The 25,355-nt window shown below is 23.0% G+C and overlaps 1 protein-coding gene across 4 annotated transcripts in view; it reads left to right on the plus strand.

The window, feature by feature from the left end:
• LOC129618573 (nitric oxide synthase) overlaps window positions 1–25,355 on the plus strand; it is a 199,967-nt gene that overhangs the window by 111,108 nt on the left and 63,504 nt on the right. For all 4 annotated transcript variants that reach the window (XM_055533403.1, XM_055533406.1, XM_055533404.1 and 1 more), the window contains exons 7-14: window positions 15,856–15,992; window positions 16,089–16,251; window positions 19,864–19,955; window positions 20,303–20,444; window positions 20,536–20,675; window positions 20,811–20,985; window positions 23,136–23,317; window positions 24,475–24,687. In XM_055533403.1, the coding sequence (XP_055389378.1) occupies window positions 15,856–15,992; window positions 16,089–16,251; window positions 19,864–19,955; window positions 20,303–20,444; window positions 20,536–20,675; window positions 20,811–20,985; window positions 23,136–23,317; window positions 24,475–24,687 (1,244 nt within the window). The remainder of the gene's footprint in view (window positions 1–15,855; window positions 15,993–16,088; window positions 16,252–19,863; window positions 19,956–20,302; window positions 20,445–20,535; window positions 20,676–20,810; window positions 20,986–23,135; window positions 23,318–24,474; window positions 24,688–25,355) is intronic.

Consider the following 25,355-nt stretch of genomic DNA (forward strand, 5'->3'; position numbering starts at 1 on the left):
CATCATTTTTGAGTAGGTACGAAACTTAAAATCCCTTAAAATAATTTTATTACATAGCTCAGTTAGAGAAAAATAATATAACAAATAAATATGATGTTAATAAAAAAAACAAAAAAACTATTAACAGTTCATTATTACCGTTAATAGCCTAATATTTATCGAATATCCTTAAACATTTAAAATCAATAATAATGTTGTACAATATATTTTATTAAATACATAGAAATATAACAATAAAATTGAGTAGGGATAGACAGTCTATATTATAGACGTGCTTAATTTTCTGTTATATGGTTTTTAAAAGGATATTGGTATTTGTAGGTAAATAACAAAATAACGTTATAACAAAAAAAAATAATGTTGTAAAATTATTGCTGAGGACATCTTTACAGTATATACTTGTATATATCGTAGATTAAATCAAATGGGAATTTAATAGTGCCTCCTTAATAATATTGGGTGTGGGGAAAAACCTATTAAATTCGGGAAACAAATCTTTTATAATTTTCAGTAAATTTTCAATAAAATTTTTGTTAAAATATACTTTTTTAATAATTTAATCTTGTCATTCTGTCGAATGTTTATGTAACATTACGTTCTATTTTGTAAAGTGTTTGAGATGTAGATAAATTTTCGGTATTTACACATATTTGCTTCTTTCAGGTTTAAAATTTCCGGAAGCATTTAAAAATAAATGATTTAAAAATTTTTATAGATTTTATTTTCTATGCGCAGCTTACAAATTAATTTTTTTAATGACATTTGCCCCCATTTTATTTTATCAATAATCCTTGATAAAGCACCAAATATTTGTTGCAATAGTATTAAAATATTTAGATGCTGATAATTTATATCTGATATTTTATTCACATACGAAATATTAATACATATTTTAATTATACTGAATAAAAATTCTATTTTTAATATAACAATATCGTAAGCTCAACCCATTTTCTTTCGGCAAATCAAAAATTCTATTCATATTTTATTTATTGGATAAGCGCGTATAAAAAGAAATATTACACCGCTCTATTACCTACACAATACAACATCAAAAGAGCAATAGATCTAATCGGACAAGGGAAATAGATTGACAATAATAACTTCGCAGAATAAAAAAAAAAAATACTCTCAAATGTAATTTCATTTTAATCTCAGACAGGGAGTTCTCAATCAGAAAATTTTTTGATATTTTTTTAAGATTACGAATTTAGTACATTACGGTATTGTTTAACCATTTCCTTTAGGAAGGGAATTTATATATTGCGTAAATATATTTTGGGGCGTATATATATTTTGGGGCGTATATATTGCATAAATGCCTATAACAGTAATAAAGTAGGTGAAGGTAATAGAAAAGGGGATTCCAAAGAGAGGAGGGGAAAATATTCAAAAATTTAAGAATAAAATTTTTTTGTATTTTTTTTTTTGGAATTTTGTGTGCTAACAATTTAGTTGAAGAGGTAGGAATTAAGTACCGAGAGAATATCATACAAATCGGATGTATACTTTTAAAATATATTTACTTTTCTTTCTGGCGATAAGATAACAGGATTAACAAGTGTTGTATGTATATGCAAGTAGAAGAAAATAATATTATCGGAAATATTATATTTTTTTTTTTCGTATATGTTGCGTATAATTGTGGGGAAATTCACGCATACATTTATATACAAATATCATTGATATTTTATTGTAAATTTGTACAAGAAACATTTGTTTTTGCTGAATGTCTTGGTATTTTCCCTCCCAAGTTTTATTGCAAATGTTAGAATATAAGAATTTTTTTTTCCTTTTTTTAATAATCTTCAAGGATTTCATTTTATTTTGTTTCCGTTAAACGATTATGAACATTTAAGATAATCACTTAGAATTTAGAGAGAAAGAGCGAGAGCGAAAGAGAGTGTTTAGTCTGAAAAATAATAATTATTTCCTTTTGGTTTTTTTTTTCTTGCTACTCTTAAAATTTTTGTTTTTTCATAAAATGTTTAATATTTTATATAGAGATTTTAAAAATTATGATTATTTGGAATTGTGATGGAATTTTATAGTGGCTTGAGAATTTTTAATCTTAAAGTATTGGAAAATTTTTATAAAAATGTTATGAATTTTAAATTTCTTAAAATTTTATTCTCCTGACTATAGAAATTTTTACTTTCTTCTCTTTAGATTTCTTCCAATTTTCTTTTAATAATTTCGAAAATCACCTCGATTTAATTTTTGCAAATCACCTTTGATGGTCATTGTTATTAGACGTGAATGAGAATAGTTAAGCTTGTTCAATAAAATATTAGAGAAAAATTAATATATAAATATGAAGAACTTGAAAAAATTTAAAATTCTATTCAAAAGTAAATTACGATATTAAAAATTTTGTTTATAAAATATTCTTGATTTTTAATGAACAGTCGAATTTATTTCATCTCGACGAATTGATTCCAATTTTGATCTTTACAAAATTTAAAATTTGAAACCTTAAAAATTTTATTTTTAAATGTAAAGAAAATATCTTCGAAAAGAACACCTTGAATTATATTACTGTTGAACTGAATTACAACAATACCCCTAATGGTGGGTACTTTCGTTCTTCCCACATTAGTGTGATTAAGAAATTTTAATGTAATTTATTGTGGCATTCAATAGACTACTAATAAAATATGACTTTAAAATTCATTCGAATTAAATTGAAATTATTAAAAACACCCTCTCATTTTATTATAACAAATAATAATAAACTGATGTCCAGTTAAAGGAAAATATCTAAATAACAAAAAGAAAAAAAAAATTGCAAATCTATAGATTTTACAAAGAATATTAAAATTTTTATTTCTTATTTAATTTATTTTTTTATTTTATTTATTATACAAAGGATAATAAACAATGTCCTATAGTGATACAGTTAAAAAATTTTCAAATAAATCCCAGATGTTTATTTATTGTTCATAAATAGACTTTGTATTTCTCTTTTTTATGTAGGATTGTAGGATTTTTTACTCAATAATTTTATTGGACTATCACTCCTATTAAATGCTCAGTCAAATAAATTTATCATATTGCAAAATTTTATAAGAATTTATCGTAATTTTTAATATGTTTTAATAAAGTACCTTAGGTTAGATTTCATATTAATTGCAGAATTCATATTAATTTTTAAATTCAGAGTACATTCCAGATTATCACAATTATGGAGTTAAAGATTGCCATCGGACTAAAAGCTGATCTTAAAAATTCCTAATTCTACAACACCTCGATGGAACCCAATTGCTTGTATCAACTAATAGTCATAAGTTTTCCACAGCTTTAATTATTTGTTTTTCTCTGCGAATTTATTTCTTTGATTTAGACGCGCACAAATTTTAGATAAATTTTAGATAAATCTAAATATGTCTTAAATTCTTTATAGACATTTAAGATTTCATTTTTTTTCGTTTAATCATTGGTTTATTCATTCACTGATTTAATCAACTTTTCCAAAAATATTGATTTTTGGAATTTAAGAATCATTTAAGAATATCCGACGTCTAATACCCAAAGGTTTAGAATAAAAAAAACTAATTAGCATTTTGATTAATTTAAACAGTCCCTTTTTTAAATAGTCCTTTAATTAATAATTAATCCTTTAATTTTATTAAAATTGATTATTAATTATTAAAAAATAACCCGTGTAACGTGCGTCTATTTTAAGAAAATTTTCTTTAATTTTAATGAATTCAAGAAAATGGAAAAGGTTAAAAACTTATGGCCCTCTCATGCATTATAATGTGTGGAGAGGAATAAGCCAGGTTTAAATTGCACGAACGTTTTTCTTCTACTTTCAATTGAAGTTCTTCTACTAAAGATCAGCTGCTAACTGCTACTTTTATAAAAAAATGGAAAAAATATACACAAATCCTTAAAAATAAAATAAAATATATTATTCTTTTTTTACGAAAAGTCCTTCAAATTTTTGTTTTCTTAAAAAAAAAAGAACATAACAAATTACAAGAATATAAAAAAATACACTTGGTCCACCAGGGTCTTCTCTTGTTAATTCCTTACTTCCACTTTTCTAATACTTTTTAGACAGCAAAACAGAAAAAACGATTATCCTATTTTATACGTGATTTTTATTTTCTTTTGTTTCCTTCAAGTATTTTTTCATCCTTAAAACTTCTATATCCTTAAATCTTTTATACTTTCTTATTGAATATACCATTATTACCATTGACTTACCATAAATGACTTAAATTGGGTACTTGAACATGCGTTAAGGGCGAAGAACCGTTAAACTACGACATTTGAGGTACACTAGAGGCATTTTTATTTTTTTCCTGTTTTTCTCATTTTTTTTTGTCATATCAAAAGGAAAACATAAGATTACCTTATTGTAAAAAGAGAAAAAAATTTCAAAATTATTTTCGATGTTCTTTTCATTTTTCTATTTTAGTTTGTCTTGTGGTGCTGTTGCTTTCGTTTTTGCTTTGTTCCTCTTATATTTGTTTTTCTTTGTTCATGCCTTTAGAAATTAGTTTGTCAACCATATTTTAGAATTGAAATAAAATCCTTAAGTGAATAGCCTTAAACGTTTTTCAAAGAATGAAAGCACAAACGAATTTTTAGAACTTGAAATTCTGGTGTTCATCATCACACCATAGTATAGATAATTTAATTATTTTGCACAGCATAAAGATTTAAAACACTTGATTGCGTACTTTTTTTTGTGTTTGGTTATTTTCAACTTGGCAGATCGTTTTTTTTATTATAAAAGTAAGATGTTCTTGAAAGTGCACTCAATTTTGAAATTGTACCAATAAAAGACCATTAATTTTGAACATTAGATGTTTAAAGTCTAAAGTAATTGTGAATAACTTGTTTAGTTATGAGCCCTACATGAATCCTATTTCGACTGGTTTTTTAATAATTCAATTTTATTTCTTGAGACTATCATATAGACTCTTGAGATGTGACAGAACTGATTTATTTTCAATTTTGGATTTTTTTTTTGAAAATTATGGATGATTTTTGACAACGTGCTAACGATTAAAATTTATTTTAACGAAATTTTAAAATTTACAAAAATTGCATACTTTTAGGATAACAATTTCTTCTGATTTTACAAAAATTTTTACAATATTTCTTTAAAAATACCTTATGTGAACAATTTAATTTTCATATTGAAGACTTTATTACAATTTTATTGAAAGATTTAAAAAATTCACTTAAGAGCCCTGAATTTGAAACTCAATATTTCAAGATGAGGGAAAAAAATTTTTTTAAAAATTCAATTTTTAAAAGCAAAAAACTTCTTTGTTTTTATATTTATGTTTTTCCAAAACTTCTTGTTTAACTAACTACTTAAGCAGTAAATAAATTATTCAATGATGACCCCTTCAAACAACAAAAACAAAAAAAATTTCTTCATATTTTATTTTTTTTTTTTGTGTACCTACAAAATATGAAGAGAACTGTAAAGTTTCAACACAAAAAAAAATTAAATTGAAGTAACAAATTTATTTCCATTATATTAATTTGAAAAGCACTAAAGAGAGGAAGAGAGAGAATAAAAATAAAATTTACATTTTAATGAAAAATAAAGAAGAATTGCTGTTGAGAGAGAAAAAAGTTTCTACAAAAACACTTCATAAATGACTGGTACTGTTGTAAGAAACGTTCACATTATAATTATTTCTGCCTTTAGAATAAAATATTACGAGAGTTGAATATCTCAATGATTGCATTTTAAACTTTGTTTTCTATTATTTCAATGAATTTCTATTTAAATTTCGTCATAGAAAAGCTGTTGTCATAGTTTAAGGTACTTAATAAATATTTAAAACATATTGCTAAAATAATATTGACTAGATATTAATTAATATTGACTATGCTTGCAATATTGACTAGATGTACATGCATACAAAGTATAGAATATTTGAAATATTGAGATCATATTGATCATTTGATTTTCTTAATAATGCATAATACAATACTGCACTTCATTCTAAATGCAGAGATTTTATGAGAGAAAGGGTTCCAAAACTATTTAATGCTTATGTTAACGTAAGTTAACCGTTAGAACAGCAATTACATTAGAAAATTACTTCATATATTTTTATGTTAGATTACTTACAAGTCTAATCGCCATTAAGTGAAGGTAGAAAAAGAATTAATTTTCGTCATTCATAAAGAGTAGATCCAAAAATACAATTTCTGGATTTCTGGTTTAATAAAATTCATTTTTAATCAAATTTTTCAAAAAGAATTAATTTCGTACTAAAAACTTTTTTTTAATTCAAAATACAATCAAAATTCCTTAACGAATAAAAATTGCATATTTATAGGAGTGATAATAATTATGATTTAATTTTCTTTTCATCATAACATTCACATAATTTGAAATATTAAAAATTATGATTATTTCACAGTCTTTCTTAATATTACAGAAAATTTATTTAATTTAAATTTTTCAAAATTTTACTATTGTAACACAATTTTAGATGAGAAATGAAAAAAACTCTTTTATATTGAATAAGATATTTGCATTCATATCAGGACAGTTACTATAATAGTATTATACCAACATGTATATATACGAAATTGAGTGAAAAAAAAATGTGGAATTTTTATTCAACTTGAATAAAATTTAAATATAGATGACCATTGTAAATGCAAATTTTATTAAACAAAACAAATCTTTACAGTTTTTATAGAGTTTTTCTTCTTTAACTGTTTTGTAATAAAATAACCCCTTCTTTTTATAGTTTGGATTTTATATTTTAGCTTACTGTGAGAAAAAAAAAAGTGAAATAGGATAAATAGAATTGTTATAATGGTAATGATCTATACATAAAATTTATTTTATAGTACACAGTATTCATGTTTACGTAGAGTTTTTAAAGAGTTGTGTGGGTCACAAAGCTGTAAGATTTTTAAAAACAAAATATAAACGAAAATCAGGAATAATAATTTAATTTGGAATTTATTCTTCATTGGATTAAATTTAAACTTTTCAAAGATAATATTTTAAAGAATTTAATAAAGAAAATGTGCTACATAAGAGCAATTAACATTTTCAGTGAATACTTAAATTGTACTCTTATATTTTTACTCACTTAAAATTACTGCTCTCCCCTGATAGATTTTTAAAACCTACTTCATATATTCTTGGAATATTTATTAAATTTCTCTTCTTCTCAATTCACTTTTATTTTTTTTTTTTGTGTTTCCTTAAATGTGTTTATTTCTATTCGCATGCTACTTGAATTTAACTGACTCTCTTGAAATAAGATTAAATTTGCTCTTACAATTCTCCAGTCAATATTTCGATCGGTTTCAATCATTCTCTCATTGAATTCTCCTAAATTATGTTACAATTTAAAAATTTATGATGGTGAATGTGAACAAAATTTTCTTCTCTCATAAAATTTCTCCATTTTTATAGTGAGTAAAATTTAAATACGGAACACTTTCAACAGCAATATTGTACATTATGTGGCATCTATTTTATCCTCCGATTTATCGTTCTCGTTTTTATACAACAAATTTATCTTGGACATTTTATCTTCCTTATTTTTTTTTCCTGATTTTTTTTTTATTGTACAGGAAATTCTTCAACTTTACATTTACATTAGTTTTGGACAAGGATTATTTTTCTTTTTTATATTTTCTATTAATTTTCATTTTTGTTATAATTTTTCTTATTCTCAATTTAAATAGCTGTTATCCTTTTACATTCTAATGAAGTTTACATTGAAATTTTGTTTGAATAAGAAAAAGAAATTTATTTTTTTTATAAAATCACAACATTCATTCATTCATTTAGTTTATTTTACGCTCTTTAACTTTGATATGAAAAGAATGAATGAAATTGTATGTAATTTTCAAAGTATTCCTTTTTTTTTTGCAATAAGTTTTTAGTATAAAAAATAAAATTATTGTCAACAGTTAATTTAAACATAAAATATTAGAATTTACATTTTTCTTGAAATAAATTAAATTAAATTATTTCGAAATTTTAAAGAATTAAAATTATTTAAAATCTTTTTTTTTCTAGAAAATTGTACACAATTATTTACATTAGAAAGGTGTTTTCTGATAATTAAGGATTTACAATGAATAATTGAGCTATTGTAGAATAAAATAATGTCAAAATTAAAATTATAGACTCAGAAATTTAATGATATTAAATAACTTGTGTTTATATAAATTCAGAAGCGAAAAATTACGTCAAACTGTTATACAACAAAAGAGTTAAGAGAAAATAGTATGAATAAATATAAATTGAGTATAAATAGTATGAAAAATGAGCGAAAACCAAAATAATTAAAATTTCGATATGGAAATCTTGTTTTAATTTTCTTAGACTTACTTAACATTTAAGTTGGGTTTCAATTTTTAAAGCAATTGCTGGCAATTTAAGCTTACTGTAAATTTTAAATTAAGTATAACCATCTCTTATGTTTTAATTTTAGAAGAAGCTTCAGAAACAAACTCTTTTATAAAATTAAGAAAATCTCACGTATTTATATTCTAAAGATTTCTATTTTTTACATAATTTAAATTATAAATTTAACTCTGCAACTTAAGATAGTCTAGCTTAAATTCTTTAAAAATAAAAAATTAAAAAAAATTCTCAAGAGAAAAATTAATCCTTTTGTTATAAAATAAAAAAATATATGAATTTTTATGCATTATTTACCTACCCCTAAAATTATTTTACATGTTGATTTACATTTACGACAATTGGTGGTTAACAATAACTTTCATATAATACTTATTCTTCTTTTTTTTTACAATTCACGAACAATTTTATCATAAAAATAAATATTTTACATTTTCTTCTATTAAAATTTGTAACAGACACTTAAAGAACAACAGATAGCATACGAATAATGCAAATTTACTGCATTATTTTATTTTGCATGTTTGATTGCATTCTAATGCAAATGTAATCTATATGGGTACGAGATTTAGAGAAGCTATAGTTGCTCATATTTTAAAAACAGAACTAAAATAAAATTTAATGCTAATTTTATTCATCTACACCAAACACATAAAATTTACATTTTGTGCATTTATAAATTTTATAAAAGTTTTCAAAAAATTTTTAGGTTAGAAATGAATTTAGTTTTAATCAAATTAGAAAATATAATAAATTTGAAAAATATAAAAATGATAAAAGATGCAAAAATTTAATTTATAGAAAAGTATATTAAGGTTAAATGAAATATAATATAAAATATAGAAAATATATGCTAATAAAGTGTTGCCGTTTATGTAAATTATACACCATCTAATCGAATTTTATATATACATTTTAAGAAAATTCTAATAGTAACAGCAACAAAAATTGCATATTTTAAGGCGTGGAAAAAATGAAAAATAAAATAATTAATTTTTACAAGTAAGCTATACACAATAATTATGCATTTCTGTATAACAGTATAACAGTTATAAATATATATAACTATTATACATAACTGTTATACATTACTTTTAATTCAAGCTCAATACCATTCCCATAACAAAATAATGAAAAATTGTGTTACAATGTGACACATTGAGACACACATACTCTATCGACTCTTTCATAACTAATATACCGCAAAGAATACCAAATATTTTTTTATCTTAATTTTTGCTACTCCTGACCGTATTACAGGTTTATATCATATATAGATCACTAAAATAAAGCTCTCATTAAATTCACTTATTGCTCTGAACATTCATTTACTCAAATTTTCTCTTATAATTTTAATGATCTCAAAAAAATCATTTTCGATTTGAAATTTCTCTCTTTGCTTTTCAATTTTGTAACACAAACAATTGAAATGTGCTCTTTTATAAACCTCATTGTTTTATAGTATAAACTTGTTTTCTTTAATTTTAACCAAATATTTAAACCTTTAATCCTTGAATGAAATAACTGTAATAATAATCCGAAAGGAAGGTGAGTGAAATAGTTTTCCCTTTTTTTCTGTTTTTTTATTTTTTGCTCCGTTTTTTCTCTTGAATTAGAGGGTAAGAATTTTTATTACGCTGTAATGCTTTCAAAGTTTTTTTTAAATTTTTCTTTTTTTTCTTTCACTTTTCATGGGTGGTGTGTGTATGCCATTTAAATACAGAAATACACCTACGCTGTAAAGAAAATATGCAAGGATAACAGTGTTGTGTATATTAAATTTTCTCTTTACATGGTGACAATTTTCATCATAAATTTCAGTTTTTTTATTTATAATTTTCTTCTTACAGTTTTTGTTGTTTCATATACAGTTTAGTGATATGATAACATTTTGGGCTCAACTTTCAAGTTTCTCAAGTTTACGAATATTTTAATTTTTTACCTTTTTGTCCGATTACGTCACTATTTTTGTTATGTATATGTATGTGTACGTCTTGGTCTATTTTTATTTTTCTCAACAAATCAACTTATTTGTTCTGACCAGTTGGCATTTTAATTTCTTATTTTGTTTTCCTCTTGTGGTTGTTATAAAAAGATTTCTAAAAAAAACAAGAAAAATCAGAAAGATAGGATATAATTGAAAGACAGGGTGATGAAAGCATGAGAATTTTAATAGCGAATATTTCATTTTTAAAGTATAACGTTTAATGTTCGAAAATAATATATAAGGCTGCTCGTAATATTCATGATAATATGCAAAATCATGTTGAAATCAGGTACAAGGCTGAAGAAAGCTGTGGCGCTAGAATTTTTTTAACTAAACTCAATAAGTGATTCCATTATGTGCTGTAATTAATATAGTTAGCAATAGCTAAAATGCGTTAAGAATTCCATGTTAGCTCAAGCGAATATGTACTTTAGAATTCTGTTATACAAATTATATATAAAATATTTGATAGACGTATTCGTATATTAAAGAATTTTAATACTCTTGATTTGTTCTGAAGATAAGCTTTATAGTTCTATTTTGAAGATGTCTCAATCTACAAAGTAGATATCTTACCCAAGATAATTACACTATTCTAAAGATTATTTTATATTTTACGATTATTACGTTTAATGATAACAAATTTCATCTATACTTATAATAAGAGTAAAAGACTATATAAGAATAAAATGAATTTCTAAATTTAACCTTGGACATACCCGGTTATATTTTTATCCTTTGTCCTTTTTATTGTCTTATTTGCTTTCATATATACCTTTTTAATTTCGTTTTAGTTTCATTTTTTCTTAAATAAAATTATTTGCATTATAACTATTTTTATTCTATTTTCTTCTTCTATTGTTGCCTCTTATTTTGGATTATGACACTTTTCCTCTACCTTTGTTTATATCTTCCTAGCCTTTGATTTAAGTGTGTTTGTGAACGTCTAGTTTTAATTATAGAATAAAATTAATATAGTCCTTTATTTGTTGCTTTTCTTATTAAGTTTTTTATAATTTGTAGAGAAATGATTTTTCTTTTGTTATAAAAAATATTTAACCTATAATAACGGGCCAAAAATTTAAATGAAAGAAAAATTAAAATGAGAGAAAAAGATAAAAGAGTAGGATTAAATAGTAAAGTTGCATTGTATTTTAAGAGTTTAGGAGCGATAACTTTTTATACAAAATATTCCATTGTGAATCGAATTAAAAAAGTTGCATCGGACTTGAATTTATAAAAATTGTATAAAAATTATAAAAATTTTACTTTTTGGTCGTATTTTTAATTTACTGGAAAAAATTATACATGGGCTATAGGAACTGTTTTAATTAATTTTACTATGTAAAGCTTTCTTTTATAGCTATAGGTGATCTATCATTTGGAGTACCCACATTACGACCGTAACCATGAAATTTTTTTTTTGAATGTCATTTCTTTTATTTTTTTTTTAAATTTTACTAATGCGTCTTTTCTGTCGCTTTTACTATAAACTTGATGCAAAATTACCTATTATGAAAAAAATTTTGTTATTTATGCTTGAAAACATAATTTTTCTTCTTATTCTACTAGGAATTTTTACGAAATAAAAAGAAAAATTAAAAGGTGTTTCAATTTAGTCTTTTTATATCTTGTACCTACATGAAAGGTATATTAACTCTGGTATGGAGTGTGTGACCACTCCAAGGAGTCGTCTGCCATATGATCAATCCATATATACTCTTGCTCAGTTTACAATTCTGCGTTATTTTCAGCATCTCTGTCTGTCCGTTCGCACGATAACACAAAAACGATTAACGCGATAGAAATCAAACTTCCACAAGTTGTTTGTTTTTTGCCAAGGACGGCTCCTATTGTAACTAGATCAATTCGGATAACGGATTTGGGAAGCTATTATACAACTTCAAAATGATATTTTAAATATTTCAAAAACTAATAGAGATACTAATACCAAATTTTGCAATGGTTGTTTTCAATTACATTCTACGTATATTCTAAAAATTTGTAATGAAATGGCTGCACTGATTTAGGTAGCTGCTTAAATATTTGGAAAAATATTAAAATTAGATTCACAAAACTTGGCAGATTGTCAAGGTACAGGTTGTTGAAATAAACGACTGAAATATTTTTATTTGTTCTAAATAAAATTCTCTATTAACATTTGTTCCGTCATTATTTGATGGCATGAATTTTATAATAAAAAAAACTAAGAGAATTATTTAAAAGTCTGCTAAGAGGAAAATATTTTAAAAAACTTACAAATTACCTTCCTCTTTTTTGTTTTATTCACTCTTATATACAAATCCATTTAAATTAAAATCTAATTTTGCAATTTATTAGTGTCATGTATAAAATTTTCCAAAATGAAAATTTTCTTTAAAAACTTTAAATAAAAAACAAAAAAATACAAAAAAAGTTAAAAAATTTATAATATAATTAAAGGTATTAATTACCTTCATCAGAAAAACAAGAAGTTTTTGTTTTTTTTTTTTAAATTTTAATTAAAATTAAAATAATAAATTTTAAAAAGGAAAAAGAAATCAAGAAAAACAAGGACAACGAAAACAAAAAAAATTCAAGTTTAATTAATTAATTTTCTTGTCTTTATAGATTATTATGAAGGCGTCAGTTTCTTATTGTAAATTTTTTGCCTTGTCGAGGTTTCTTCAAAAATTTTCTAATTTTTCTAAATATTCGTGATTATTTTTTTTAAATACCACAATATAATAAATTAAATTCCTATATACCTACTTATTTATATATATAGAGAATATAATATTTCTCTTTATATAGAAAATATCTCATTGGTGTAGTTATTTAAGGATATAGACTCACAATACTGGCAAATATTATTCTACGAATTTCTTAAGTTATAGAAAAGAAAAAGAATGTACATTCAATAATTAACATTAAAACGTGGTGAATCTCAATATTTTTTTGCGATGGTGGATTTTTTCTCTTTATATATATATATACTTACTATGTTCTATAATTATTCTATTATAATATTGTTATTCAATCAAGATAGAAGATTATTAGTGATTTAATTGGATTATCTTAGAAAGAAATAGGAAAGCGGAATTCCTGGAAATGCTTAAAATGAATGAATGAAATTAATTCCAAAAAGATTTGCTAAAACATAAGTACATATATATAACCATGAGAATGAATTCTTTTTATAAAATCTGTTATACTATAAAATATTTACGTATAATATTATGTAAATTCAAAAATTTAGGAAAAAAATTATTTCTAATAATTAAATTTGAATTTAAAATCTAATCAGAATTTATAAGAGTGAAGAGAAAATTTAAAAATATTTAATTGAATTATTTTATTATTAAATGTAGAAAATTTATTATTTGATTGTGTTGATACGAAATGAGCAGTTCAGTAAGTTTTTAATAAAATCAAAACGAGTATCTAATTTACTCTTATGATGATGCGAAAGATGTGTGAAAATTTAATTGAGAACTAAGTATTTTAATTACACGATAATTATTTTATATTGATTTAAATAATGCTCCTCATTTTATTTAATAATGTTCTTATATGCCGCAATTATATTTAGTCATACTCGTACCACACTAACTTGCGTATATGTGTGGTATATACATTATTAATCGAAATTATTTCAAATATTTTCTTGAAATTAAGAAATTTTTCTCTTAAATTCGATTAGAAAATTATTTCCCAACTCAACAGTTTATATTGTATAAAACAAAGCATTAGTTTCTCCATTTTATTTTCATAAATAATTACAGTTAATTAAAAAATCACTGCTCTATAATAATACAATGCTTTAACACAGATATAATCTAGAAGAAATTTGAGTAATTATTTGTCAAACTCAATACTCTGTTTAAAAATTTTCTCAAAAGAAATAATTAAAAATTCAACAACATTGTAATTGAGAAAATTTTGTATATTATATTCTCTCATTAAATGAGTGAAAAATTAAATACAGAGCCGCCAATGAATTCAAAATTAATTGTACATTAATTTAGTACTCTTAAAAACTATAAGAGTATACCCTGGTATATATTATTAAAAGTAATTTTTTAAAATTTTAAACTTACCTTGTTCTTTGTGCTATAACATTCTATTTGGAAAAAAAATCTTCTGTAACATGATTTCTATACCAACTCTTTCCTTATTTGAAAATAATTTTATGGATGAATAGCGTCGAATATAGCATCTTTTTAATAGTGATTGACACAATTTTATTATTTACATTTTTTTTTTCTTAACTCCTACACTCTATATTTGCAATCAATTTGTTAAAATTGCCGAGAATATCAATTAAATACTATTGAATTTTAAGAAAGAAATAAAAAAACGCAAATAAAAGTGAAGAGGAACACTATAGGACAAGAGTACAGGACCATTAAAAGTCAAAAAAGATAAAGAATTGTAAATAGGAAACAAAAGTTTTTTTAAATCATTGCCAAAGATTTTATTTTCTATATTTCTTACCTTTTCATGATTTTGATACAAAAATATCCAAAATTAAAAAGGAAGTTCAAATTAAATTTCATATTTCTCTCTTTCATTTTAATTTAAAAAAAAATTCACTGTTAACTCTAGGTATTTTTTTTATATTTGTTTTTTTCTCCTTCTATTGCTTTAAGCAATTGGAAAAAAAATTCATTTTGTTACTCTTTTTTTAAAAAAAAGAAAAAAATCTTTGCATAGCACAAAAAAAAATATTTTCATTTTACCTTTTGGGTAGAAATGCACTTTAAACTGCATAAAATATTTAAAAAATTCACAACGGTATTTACTATATATTGGTGAACGTAAAGAATAATAAAAAGAAATCAGAGGGACAGAGAAGAACCAACAAAAAAAAAAAACAAATATTTTGTAGGAGTTGAATGGGAAAAAGGGTAAAAAACAACAAATTGAAAAAAAACAGTATCAAATTTTTTTTCTGACTTTTTACTTTATTCTCTCTCTCTGTCTTTGTTTTACACATCAAAATAACAAGATGATTTGACAATTTAACAACACAGAAAAAAAAAATTATAAAGAGGAAATTTTTTCAGGACAAAAAAAAGAGGGGAAAAAAAACAGAAGTTTAATATGCTACTTTTTTGTGCAGTTGACTTAAATTATGTCATTCAAAAGAGAAGAGAAAATATTAAGAAAAGAATTTTTTTTCACCCTACTCTTTATAGAATATTATGACAGTACCTACATACATATATAATTCTATACTGTTGAAACACAAAGCTATATTAAAAGTGATACTATTATAATTATTATTAGAAAAGTTACGGACAAGAATATTTCATTTTATGATTTTGAGAATGAGCATAAATACAGAATTAATTAAAGCTCATAACTCTTTAAACAGTATATACTCAACACAAAATGCTCTACAACCTATATAACAGTAGAAAATATTGTAAAATTTTGGAATAAAAAATTTTTACTAAAAAATAATTCTCATTCTTTGGAATTTTTTTTTTTTTCATAAATTTTACAGGTATTACAATGTTCACGTGGTGTTTGTATGGGAAGTGTTATGAATTTCAGTACTATGAATAATGATATTAGAAAACCAGATATTGTATTAGATCATGCTAAAGATTTTTTAGATCAATATTTCACCTCAATTCGAAGGTAATAATTAATATTAAATTATAGTGAAAATAGAATTTTTAAATTTTGAATTTTAGAAAATCATTAAAATTTTGTATTATTAAATTTTTTTAACAGACATGGTTCACCAGCACATGAAACTAGATGGCAACAAGTTCAAAAAGAAATTGAAGAGAATGGAAGTTATCAATTAACTGAAACTGAATTAATATATGGTGCAAAATTGGCATGGCGAAATTCATCACGTTGTATAGGACGTATTCAATGGTCAAAATTACAGGTTAGTACTGAAGAAAATTGTACTGTACATGCAAGGTTTTAGAAAAATTTTAAAAAAATTTTCTTAAAAATAATTTGAATGGAATATTTATATTTTATATTATATTAAGTATACTCGTATATCAACCATATAATTTTATTATAAAAACTATTCCATTGAAAAATTCAAAAAAAAAAAAAAATTCACCTCAAATATTCAGGAAATTAAATTTAATTTTTAATTATATAATGCTTTGGTAACTTTAATTTAATTTCATTCTAATAAAATTTAGTAATACAATGAATTATGTATAACACTTTGAGGTGTTTTAAATTATTATAAAAGTTATATGATAATGAATTTGTTATTTATTGTTAAAACATTATATTTATTCTTTGAATAGGAAATGTGGTTGATTACATTGTTGAAATACGAGCACTACAACGTGCGTATATTAAATATGTTAAGAATTGAGGGGGAATATTGTGAAAGGGTAAAACAATGAATTTGTAAAATTTCATTTTAATTTGTGCTCTTCCTATACAATTAATTTGAGTGAGAAATGTTCGGAGTTTACTTCGAATTATTAATTTTTTTGTCATTTCAATTAAAATTTAAAGAAAATTTTAATGTTTTCAAAAAAGGTTCCCGGCCCTATAGGAACTATAGGTTATATCGAGTAAATTCGGCTATTGAGATTTCTCTACTCCCTTTCTATACAATATGTTTAATGTTTTACCAATATTTGAGCATTTACAAACACTATCATAAAGCACATATTATAATTTTTCGAAAAATTTTAATATTTTTAGCTTGTTTTCTTAAAATAATTATTATTTACAAGCAGCATTCTTACAATATTAATTAACATGTGCCATATATACGATAGATATCGTAGGCGGTAGACCTGATTACGGTCAATCAAAAGGTTTGAAGTGTATTGCAAAGTAGCAATATTTTAAGCTTTTTATTATTATAAATCTAAAAGTGATTTTTCTTATTATAAGCTAAAGATATAAATTTTCTTAAGAGATAATTCTTAAAATTTCGTATCCCTTTCAAATCCTTCCCAAATTGAACAAAATAATTATTTTTCCTTCCCTACTGAAAATTTATTATTATAATAGTTAAGTATAATCTCTTGAGTTGATTTATATTAACAAAAAAAAAAATTAAAAACCTGCAAATTTTAATTAAAAACTCAATAGAGAAAATAAATTTTAAGAAATATATGTTGTTACTCTTACTGAGAATAATAAAATTATTCTTGAAAGACACCATTATGTCATCCATAACAAAATTAATTCTAAATTGTTGAATTATTTCGACACATAGAACACAAGAATTTCTCTTCTAAAATATAAAAAAAATCTCATATTATACTTTCTTTTCATACAATATAGAAGAGTTCTTATTAAATGAGAGAGAGTTAGAAAAACTGTGAATGGAGGAGGGGGAGTTGGCAGCGAGAGTATAAAATTATATTAGTAATGCTCTATATCGTAATATTTTGTTCAAGTTTATTTGAATTTTTATACACTTTTAATAACAATAAATTCAATTTTTCTTTTCTTTTATTTTAATTTCGTATTATTTTGCATTAAAATAATTTTTTATTGTTACGTATATTTTATTAATTTTTTTTACTTTTTGCTAAAATTTAATATTGTGATTCTTAAAGCCATTGTTTTCTATATTGTTATATAATAAAAGAACTGTGCCCATATTATAAAATTTCGGACTTAAAGTGAAAAAAATTTCTTCATTTCATTTTAAATTCCGTTTTAATATGAAAAGTTATGCATGAAAAATTTCAATGGATCTATTTAAGAAAGATAAAAATTTTTATTAATTTTAAAGGACTTTTTGTTTTTATTTATTAAATATACACAAGAGATTTTTTAATGTTCATATTAAAAAAAATTGCTTATTCTTAAGATTTATTTTAAATATGACAAATTGCAGCGCTTGTAATATTGAAATTATGACAAAAAGATTTCATTGGAGGAAGCTTCTCATTTAGAAAAATTTTCTAAGGTAGTCTTCTATTTTAACCCCTGAATTCTTTAAATTGTTTTGCATAATTTTGTATTATAATTAAAACGAACCCAAACAGACATCAACTTAGCTGACCTCTAGTTTTTGTTATGTTTTAATTTAACTAAAAGTAAAATTTGAATTTTTTTAATTTAATTCAGCACAAACTCAAACTGTTATATTCGGATTTATTCAGAATGTTATTGTATTGTGCACCATATTTAAATTAAGGACTAATTTGTCACCATTACTAAAACTGCTTACGTAATTTTTTGTTATTATCTCATGAATTCAGGAATTATTTTGAAAATTGGAAAGAAAAATGTTATTAAAATATTTTGGGTAGATGGCATATTAAGAATAAATACTATTGTATTTTTAATAGTAAACTGAATTGAGTATTGCGGTTAGGTTTATAAATTATAATATTTTTGTTTTATTTTAAAAAATAAATTTTGTGAAAAATTTTAAAAGTTATTAAAGATTTTCCATAAATAAAAGAATTTTTTTTCAATAAAAGCATTAAAAATTTTATTTTAAAATAGAAAATGTAGAAATTTTTTTTATTTTTCTTGATTTTTCTCTCATGAGACCAATTATTTGTCTAGTTAAAAAATTGCTTTGAAATTTAAGTTTCTTTTTAGTTTTTTTTGTGAATTTTTTTTAAATATATCATAGATTGCAACATTTTAAAATTTTCCTAAAACGTTTACAAAAAAAAACAAAATTTTTGTACAAAATGTTCGATAAAGTTGGATCAAACCAATGGTTTGCAAAGCGCAATACTTTTCAATTGAATAGATGAATAAATCTTTCGCCTTTTACACCATTTTAATTATTTTGTTCATATATTAAAATATTTAAAATTATTGCATACATTTAGGATGAGAAATAAATTCATTCTTTCAAAGACGCGCTGATTATTAATGGTAATTATTACTGGTTAAGATAGGTGAATATATTTTTTGATCACATGGAATTTATTGTTAGGATAAACGGATAGATGGGCTGATTTAAACTAATAAGTATTTTTTTAAATGTTTTCTGGAAAAATAACTGAAAATAACTTAAATTGTTGCTTTATTTGCAAAAATAAATGTTCAAAAGAGTAATGGAATTTTTAATACACACACTTTAATTTCCAATACCATGCAAAAATAACAGGACGACACAACTTATTTTATTGGCTTAATCCCTTTTCAAGTTCTTGAAACACTCGAATATTTATTTCTAATGAACTCTTGCTGTTTCCTGACAAATATTTTTTTCAATAAATTTTTTAAATTTTAATTTCAAATTTTACTATCAAACCAATCGTTTCAAAAAAAAAATAAAAATTTCATAAAAAATAAACAAAGTAACAAACATAGAGGAAAAAGTCAAAAAATTTTTTATACTACAAAACATTTAGAGCATACAAAAAGGATACAAAACTTTCATATTTTACATTTCAATTTTCAATGGTATTTAATATTACAAAACTCCAAAATAAAGAAAAAATCCTTTTGGAACTCCATTCAAATTACTTTTATTAGTACAGGTGTATATTGAAATTTTTATTATTCTTTACTTTACTCATATTTTTGTTTTATTCAGGTGTTTGACTGTCGTTATGTAACAACAACAAGTGGTATGTTCGAAGCAATTTGTAATCATATTAAATATGCTACAAATAAAGGAAATTTGAGGTGAGTTTTTTTTTAGGTGAAAGAAAATTTGCAATTCATATTTTCATATTAATATAGAAAATAAAACAAAACAGAAATTGAATGAACCTGAAAAATTTTTTTTTTTTAATAAAATACGTAAAAACATAAAATATGATTGCAAAATTATACAAAATTTCATTCAAGGATAATTTAAATATAAATAAATATACAATATAACTAAATACACACACATAAAATGCATGTATTGTGAAAATATTTGAAATACCCCTCAAATGAATTGAAAATAAATTTTTGCTTTTATAGTTGAATAAATTTTTTCCCCATTATTACTATTCTTTAATAAAAAATCGTATATATATATTTAGATCTGCTATAACAATATTTCCACAACGAACTGATGGACGTCATGATTATCGTATATGGAATAGTCAATTAATTTCTTATGCTGGATATCGTCAACCAGATGGTTCAATTATTGGTGATCCAATTAATGTTGAATTTACAGAGGTAAGCAAAAAAAAAATAAAAAATTGTTTTTGGTTGAATTTTTGTATTTTAATAAATTTCTAATTGAAAATATTTTGTAAATGTATTTAAGGTATGCATGACATTAGGATGGAAAGGTAAAAATACTCAATGGGATATTTTACCATTAGTTGTATCAGCTAATGGACATGATCCAGATTATTTTGATTATCCACCTGAATTAATATTAGAAGTACCGTTATCACATCCGGCGTAAGTATTAAGAAATTTTTAAATATTTATTCCAATTAAATGTACTTACCTAAATATTAGAAAGAATGAAATAGATTAACCGCTTTCAATAATATTAAAATATTTTCTTCTTCACGTTTGTTTTTTCCCCAATAGTCTTAAATGGTTTGCTGATTTAAATTTAAGATGGTATGCATTACCAGCTGTATCCGGTATGTTATTTGATTGTGGTGGTATACAATTTTCGGCAACAGCATTTAGTGGATGGTATATGTCAACAGAAATTGGTTGTAGAGATCTCTGTGATACGAATCGTTTAAATATTCTTGAGGTAAGTATATATAGTCGGAAATTGTAATATTAATAATAGTAAATTGGAGAAAAACAGTGTTAATGATTTATACAATTTATAAATTAGATATTATGAAATTATCCACAGCATATCCTGAATTTATTTCTGATTTACTCTGAATTTATTTCGAACTTATTCTAAAGTTACTCCGAATTCATTCCGAACTTATTCCGAAAATACTCCGAATTAAATCTGAATTTACTCCGAATTTATAAAACTTGAAAACATACAAAATATTTACTTTTCTCCTAAAATTAGAATAGTTTACAAGTTTTCTACCGTAATAAGACAAAAAAAATACGTAACACGAATACGAATACTCGTATACGACACACAAGACAAAACAAAAATCGTGCAAAATTTTGAACGTCATCGTAAGCAAATATGTATTTTGAATTTCTATTTTATTTTGATTGACAATTTAATTTTTTTCTATTTATAGACCTACATATAAATTTAATCTTTTAATTGATTTCTCTTTCATCACTGCACAAATTTTAAATTTAAATAAATGTCAACAATTTAATATTTGCGAAAAAAAAAATATGAAGGAAGAAAATTTGTAAATTTAAATTTCTCATTCAATCTTGTAATACATGATGTGTACATAAAATGCCATTGATGAAAAGTAGATTATAATGAATTTGACAAGTTCATGTTACGTCATTGTCTAATCTTTCAATATTTTTTGTTTTTTTCTAGTACATTTTTTATATACTCACCCTTTCCTTCCTGTCTCTTTGAAATTTTTATATTTTCATATGCTTACTATGTAAATTTAAAAATTTTTTTTTACTTCACTCATTTCTTTAATACCATATAAATACTATTTAATATGATTGTACCAGGTTGAATGAATAATGAATGATTGTGGCAGGTCATTGAGTTTAAATGAAGTTTTTTTTTTTTTTTGGTTTAATATGATTTTGTATAGATTTATTTATAGATATGTATGTAAAATGTACATGGATATTAAAATTGTATGTACATGCAGAAGAAAATTAAAATAAAATAATGAATTATTCAAAAAAACAAGACAAGAATAGCAAAAACCAACAAAAAAGGAATATAATTCTCAAAGGATTCAAATTATAAAGGATTTTTTAATAAAAATATTTTAAATTATATAATGATCTCTTAGTTTTGTTCTTTTGTATTGTTATTATTATTATTTTAATTGTTGATTTAATCATGATGAACGTACAATATTTTTTGTGATTTTTCAATATTTTAATACTCATTCTTGCCCATTACCCCTCTTGCCCCTTATTCACAATATTTAATTTGAATATTTCCTGGTTATATTTTTCGGCCCTTTTTTATTGAAAATCATACTGGTATTAAATTTTATTCGTAATTCAAATAATTTCAATTTATTTTATAAGGTTGTTTAGTTAATGAATTTTTTTTATACTCGTATTTTCTCCTCATTTAATTTTGTATAATTATTAAAGAAAAGACAATTAGAACGCAAAAAATTTAATAATAAAAAATGGAATAAAGGCTTTTGGATTCATTTTAAAAAATTTATAAGGGTCAATACAAGTAATTTAAATAACATGGACTGAAATTCATTAATAAAATTTATGAGAAAAATTTTTACAAAATATTATTGTAAATTCAATAAATTTTTAATTATATCTAAAAAAATATTAAAGGATAAAATTTCAATTGGATTAAATTTTTATGAAAAATTAAATTAAGTTTTTAAATTAAAGATTTTTATCCTTATATTTTGATTTTTTAAAAATTAAATCGGAGATACATGGATTAAAATATTAAAAGTGATTAAATTTTAAAAAAAAAATAAGAGGAAGGAAGCATTCAACGAATAATAGTTTGTTACTTTTGAGATTACAATAAAAATTCATAATTATTTTGAACGCATTTTAATTATTATTTAGGCACAATTCCGCGAATTTAATAGGTACTTTAATTAAAGTTTAAGCAAGAATACAATTAAAACAGTTCTTAATTGAAATTTAGTTGTTACACCCCAATTATAACTCTGTCATTTAGATTATTCTTTTAAAACAATAGAAAGTCCTTTTACAATATCCTGTACAACAAAAAGTTCAATCGTAATTTTATAATTTATTCTTTGATTTCAATTTCTTTTTATAATACAGGATGTTGCACTTAAAATGGATTTAGATACAAGAACATCAACAACATTATGGAAAGATAAAGCATTAGTTGAAGTTAATCTTGCCGTTTTATATTCATTTCAAAGTAAAAATATAACAATTGTTGATCATCATACAGCAAGTGAAAGTTTTATGAAACATTTTGAGAATGAATCGAAATTAAGGTGAGAATTACTAAACAAATTTCAAAATTTCTCTTAAAAGCCATTATTAAATTGTTGTGACAGTAAAATCTGAGAGAAAAATTTAGTATGCATAATGTAATAATGGAGATAACATAACAACAATAAAGCTCCCATATTAACATTTGAAGATATTGTTCCGTACATGTACATCAATTACACATGTTCTGCCTGACTCAATATTTTCTATGTCAGTGTAATCCCAATTTCTAGTTAAATTTTTAGAAAAATATTGCAACTATTCAATTAAATACAATTTAATTAACTTAAAATTCTACTCGCTTTCATGATAGTATCCTGGTAGTAATACCACAGCAATAAAATTTAAAAGAAAAATACTACTTTAAACTGCCATACGAGTTCATTAAATATTTAGTAATTTTTAACTTTTTTATTTAAAATACCAAAGTAAATTAATTTTAAAAATTTATATATGAAAACTTTTTGATTTTTAATCTTTACATCTCATTTCTAGTATACTTCGAAACAATAATAATACAGTCTCTATAATATCCTTAGATCCTATTATGTGTTTATTGTTTTATCATTATATCAGTTCTTTTTTTTGTTTATCTTCTAGTTTTTAATATTTTTGTTTTCTTTTAATTTGCAATTTATTAAAACTTTGTCTTATACTATATTATGACCTTTATAGAGAGAAAATATGCACAATTGAATAGTACAAGATGCAGGGAACAGAAAAAAAAATGTGCAACAACTTTGTAACAAAACACGAGAGAGAGAAAAAAACAGAAACCTTATAATTATGCAATATGTTACAAGTTGAATCCTTTTTAAATTATTTTACTATTTTACTAATTCTTTTTTCTGTTTTCTTGTATTTTCTACTTTTTATTTATGTTCAATTAAACTTTTTTATATTACAAGAGAAGAAAAACAGAAATTAAACTAAAACAAAATTTTTTTATTATCCTTCCCTCAAAGTTTAAATTAAAAATTATAGTAAATATTTTAAAACTAATGATAAAATATATAAAACATATGTATATATCACTACTAGTACATAGAATTCAGAATGTATTCAAATTTTTCACAAAATAAATTAATATTATAATATATATGCTATTATACAACACATTATATTTATATATAAAAATTTTGTATAATATTATATATAGAAATGGATGTCCTGCTGATTGGATATGGATTGTACCACCGATGTCTAGTTCAATAACACCAGTTTATCATCAAGAAATGTCATTATATTATTTAAAACCATCATTTGAATATCAAGATCCAGCATGGAAAACACATATATGGAAAAAGGGTGGTAGTATACAAGGAAAAAGTAAAAAACCAAGAAAGAAATTTCATTTTAAACAGATTGCAAGGTAAATTTTTATATTTTTTTTTTTCTAAATTGTAAAAAAATTTGAATTTAATGATATTTTATTAAATATTAAAAATAATAACAAATTTAATTCATGATTGCACGTTATTGAGCGAAGACAAACGTAAATGACATTAGAGGTAACAATAAGAATGAGCAATACTTTATAACAGTTATGTAAATTACGATATTTACATGTTCTCTCATTTAAAAGACCGAACTACAATGAGAATTTTAATAATAAATTTAGAATTTACTCTGTAATTTTAAACAGCAACATTATTTACTAAATTATTGCTCATTTTGCTGCTTTATACAATCTCTAATCGTGTTTGTTAACACTCTAATTACTATTTATGCCACTCACATCACAATTTCTTCTCAAAAGACATTGGAACATAATAAGTTTATGAGAAAGAGTATATATATGAAATATGAATTGAGCTACTTCTCAAATATTTTAATTTAATTTTTTTCCGAGCAAAGATAATTACTGGTACAGATTAATAAAACAAAAAAACTCAATAAGGTTTTCAAAATAATTTATTTTTGAGTATTTAATGTGAGCCTAATTATAAAAATTTCCAATTCAAACTACGAGAGAAATTTTAGAGTAAATTATGATCTCTTTAAATTTTATTTATTAAACTGTTCTCTTTGAATTTCTTT

The sequence above is a fragment of the Condylostylus longicornis genome, unplaced genomic scaffold, assembly GCF_029603195.1.
Source record: "Condylostylus longicornis isolate FDR11 unplaced genomic scaffold, ASM2960319v2 ptg000009l, whole genome shotgun sequence".
NCBI classification, from domain to species: Eukaryota; Metazoa; Arthropoda; class Insecta; order Diptera; family Dolichopodidae; genus Condylostylus; species Condylostylus longicornis.